Source organism: Protobothrops mucrosquamatus, unplaced genomic scaffold (genome assembly GCF_001527695.2).
Source record: "Protobothrops mucrosquamatus isolate PMUCROS unplaced genomic scaffold, P.Mucros_1.0 scaffold6855, whole genome shotgun sequence".
NCBI lineage: Eukaryota > Metazoa > Chordata > Lepidosauria > Squamata > Viperidae > Protobothrops > Protobothrops mucrosquamatus.
In genome coordinates, this window is record NW_015392669.1 from 2,516 (window position 1) to 6,408 (window position 3,893).

At 45.1% G+C, this 3,893-nt stretch overlaps 1 protein-coding gene across 1 annotated transcript in view; it reads right to left on the bottom strand.

Moving 5' to 3' along the window:
* The window catches only part of LOC107300386 (attractin), a gene marked incomplete at its 3' end in the record, with an annotated part of 21,389 nt that overhangs the window by 1,269 nt on the left and 16,227 nt on the right, over nt 1–3,893 (bottom strand). Inside the window, exon 7 of the mRNA XM_015829721.1 lies at nt 3,160–3,250. Coding sequence (XP_015685207.1) covers nt 3,160–3,250 — 91 coding nt within the window. The remainder of the gene's footprint in view (nt 1–3,159; nt 3,251–3,893) is intronic.

Sequence of the window (3,893 nt, forward strand, 5' to 3'; positions counted from 1 at the left end):
TGGTTGGAGATGTGGAACAGCCAGAGCTGACTGGTTACGTTGCCGCTCTCGTCTACCTTGCCTCCGTACATGTAGATTTTGTTCTGGAAGAAAGAGAGAGGATATTTATAGATATTTTTATATATATACAGACAGACAGATGATAGATAGATAGATAGATAGATAGATAGATAGATAGATAGATAGATAGATAGATAGACAGACAGACAGACAGACAGACAGACAGACAGACAGACAGACAGACAGACAGACAGACAATTATTTTTTATAATCACAAGTGCTTAAAATAGTACCAGCAACATATTGTCTGGGTTTCACTGTCTAGTTTACTAATACGTATCCAGTTCCTTTCTCTCTACCTCGTTTTTCTAGCCAATAATAAAAAGTACCCCATGTTCTAAAATAAACTGAATCTTCTCGGAGTCCTAGTGGACGATCCCTTAAATAGGAGCCAGCCGTGTGCTGCAGCTGCCAAAAAGGCCAACACAGTGCTAGGCTGCATTAACAGAGGGATAGAATCAAGATCACGTGAAGTGTTAATACCACTTTACAAGGCCTTGGTAAGGCCACACTTGGAATACGGCATCCAATTTTGGTCACCATGATGGAATTTTTTAAGAAGAGACTGGACAGCCTTTTGTCCGAAATGGTATAGGGTTTCCTGCCTGAGCAGGGGGTTGGACTAGATGACCTCCAAGATCCCTTCCAACTTTATTATTATTATTATTATTATTATTATTATTATTATTATTATTATTATTATTATTATTATTATTATTATTATTACTCTTTCCTTTTCAATGTCAAAAGATCCATTTCTGCACACTCTTCAGATTTTTTTAATTCACACTTCCTCCGCTGGTCGATCTTCCTTTTTCCAATATTGAGCAAATACAATTCTTGCTGCAGTTAATATATGTCAAATTAAATATATACGCTCTAGAAGAAAGAGGAAGGATATTGACAGACGCGTTAAGAGTTCCCTCTGGCCTCTCCACTAGGAGAGGGAGTCCTTGACTTGCAAGCACAAGGGAGCCCCAAATTTTGGTTGTTAAGGGAGATGGTTGTTAAGCGAGGTTTGCCCCCATTTTACGACCTTCCTCGCCATGGTGGCTAAGTGAATCGCTGCAGTTAAGTCAGGAACACGGTCGTTAAGCGAATCAGGCTTCCCCCATTGAGGTCGCAAAAGGAGATCACGTGACCCCGAGGGACGCGGCGACCGTCGTAAATAGGAGTCAGCTGCCAAGCGGCTGAATGTTGATCATGTGGCCACAGAGATGCTACGGCGGTCGTTAAGTGTAAAAAACGGTCCTAAGTCACTTTTTTTCAGCGTTGTAACTCTGAACGGTCATTAAATGAATGGGTGCAACCTTGTATCTGCCCAATTTCTCCAACCACCTGGGCGAAACCAGCAAAGGGTCTTGTGATAACAAGTCCCTCAAAGTACAACCGCAGCGGAACCCAAAAATGTGGGTCGCTAAGAGAGACATTTAGAAAAGGGAGCTTCAACCCCATTTTATAACCTTTCTCGCCGCAGTTGTAAAGTGAATCTCTGCCGGGGTTAAGTTACCCACACGCTGGCTAAGGGACCTGGCTTCTTCCCCCGTTAGCTTCGCTTGTCAGGCCGCAAAAGGAGATCGCGCGATCCAGGGACACGGTGACCGTCGTGAATGTGAGTCATTTGCCCGGCATGGGAACTTTGATCAGGTGACCATAGGACAGGGGTAGGCCACCTTGGTTCTTTTATGACTCGTCGACTTCAACTCCCAGAATTCCTGAGCCAGCATGGGGGAACTATGGCCCTTTCATGACTTGAGGACTTCAACTCCCAGAATCCCTGAGCCAGCATGGCTCTGCTTGGAAACCTCTCCCTTTCCCCTCAGCTTGGCTGGCTTAGGAATTCTGGGAGTTGAAGTCCACGAGTCATAAAAGAGCCAAGGTTGCCTACCCCTGCCATAGGGGGATGTTGCTAGGAGTTGTGATCAATAATGGTCCCCGAGTCCCCGTTGTCAAACAGAACTGAAGCCATTTTCATTTTTGTCTTTGTTGCCACATTAATAATAATAATAATAATAATAATAATAATAATAATAATAATAATAATAATAATAATAATAATAATAATAGTTGGAAGGGACCTTGGAGGTCATCGAGTCCAACCCCCTGCTCAGGCAGGAAACCCTATATCATTTCAGACAAAGTGCTGTCCAGTCTCTTCTTAAAAACTTCCAGTGTTGGAGCATTCACAACTTCTGGAGGCAGGTTGTTCCACTGGCTAATTGTTCTAACTATCAGGAAGTTTCTCCTTAGTTCTAGGTTGCTTCTCTCCTTGATTAGTTTCCATCCGTTGCTTCTTGTCCTGCCTTCAGGTGCTTTGGAGAATAGCTTGACTCCCTCTTCTTTGGGGCAGCCCCTGAGATACTGGAAGACTGCTATCCTGTCACCCCTCATCCTTCTCTTCATTAAACTAGGCCAGTGGTAGGCAACCTTGGCTCTTTTATGACTGGTGGACTTCAACTTCCAGAATTCCTGAGCCAGCCATGCTGAGGGGAAAGGGAGAGGCTTCCAAGCTGAACCATGCTGGCTCACGAATTCTGGGAGTTGAAGTCATAAAAGAGCCAAGGTTGCCTAACCCTGAACTAGACATACCCAATATTAGTTTCTGAGATTTTAGCTAAAGGAGAAAGGAGGGGAGGTGTAGTTTTCAGTTAGCCAAAACAGCTTCTGTCCGTGAGAACCAAGGTCAATGCTGATTAACATTTTGGCAGGCTAAAGTGCTGGGAGGAGAGCCGGCAGCCTTTCGAAACAATTGGTGAGTGTGGTTTATGACAGCAAATTGGGGTGGGAATTGCAATTTTTTAACTTTGTAGCCCGAGGGACAGGATTTTAGTCTTGGGTTCACCTTTGTACGTGCCCATGTCTTGTTTCCTAAATAAAATGTTCTTTAAGGAAGAAATCCTTGCCTCAAAGTTCTTTTCAAGGGCTTCGTCTATCGGAACCGTGACAGGTTCAGGGCCGTTGGGACTTCAAAGACACTGTCGTAACATGAGGACTACCTCCATCACTTCGATCGAAGCCAGGTTTCAGAGCCGAGCCAAAGTTAGAAAAGTCTCAAGGACGTAAAATTAAAACAAAAAAACCAAAAAAAAAGCCACTTACTTCGTGTAAGGCTATCGAATGGCCGTATCTGATCCCCACGGTGTTCACAGAACCGCCCAGGGTCATCCATTCTCTGGACTCCAGGTTATACCTGTGCGATAAAAAAAAGAGCACAAAACACAACGCTTGTCTCCTTTCGCCCTGGAGAACGCAGCCGTTGTCGTCCTCGCCGCACCAAGGAAAAAACAAGGGAAACCAGGTGGAGAAAGGCCGGGGATATTTACGGATGGACCTGCTATGTCAATAAAAATAAAGCTGATTTAGGTATCAGCTATTCTGCTTTTTTATAGCCAAGAAAGCCTTTGCGCTAATGCTCGAAAGCCAGGGAACCATGGAAACGAGAGGGCAGCTTTGCCCCATTTGTTCAGAAGCCATCTTGCACACCCCTCCCGGGAAGCCTTCGAGGCAGCAGAAGAATAAGCAGCGTCTCCTCTGGAGGAATTAAGACGGGTCTGAAAAGGTTTATACAAGGCCAGGTTTTCTTTACTAACACTGTGTCAGTTTCATAGAATCCTCAAAGAGCCAGAAAATGAACAGAGGAGAATATTTGGAGCTCAGGGTTGAAATGAGGGGTCCTGGGTGCTCTCTGAGCTGGGTGGTTTTCTTGCAGAGGTTTCATCAGCCAACTAGGGAACGTCATCAGTGCTAGAAGGGAGAGGGGTTTGTGGAGAGGAGGAGGAGGAGGAGGAGGAGGAGGAGGAGGAGGAGGAGGAGGAGGAGGAGGAAGAGGACGG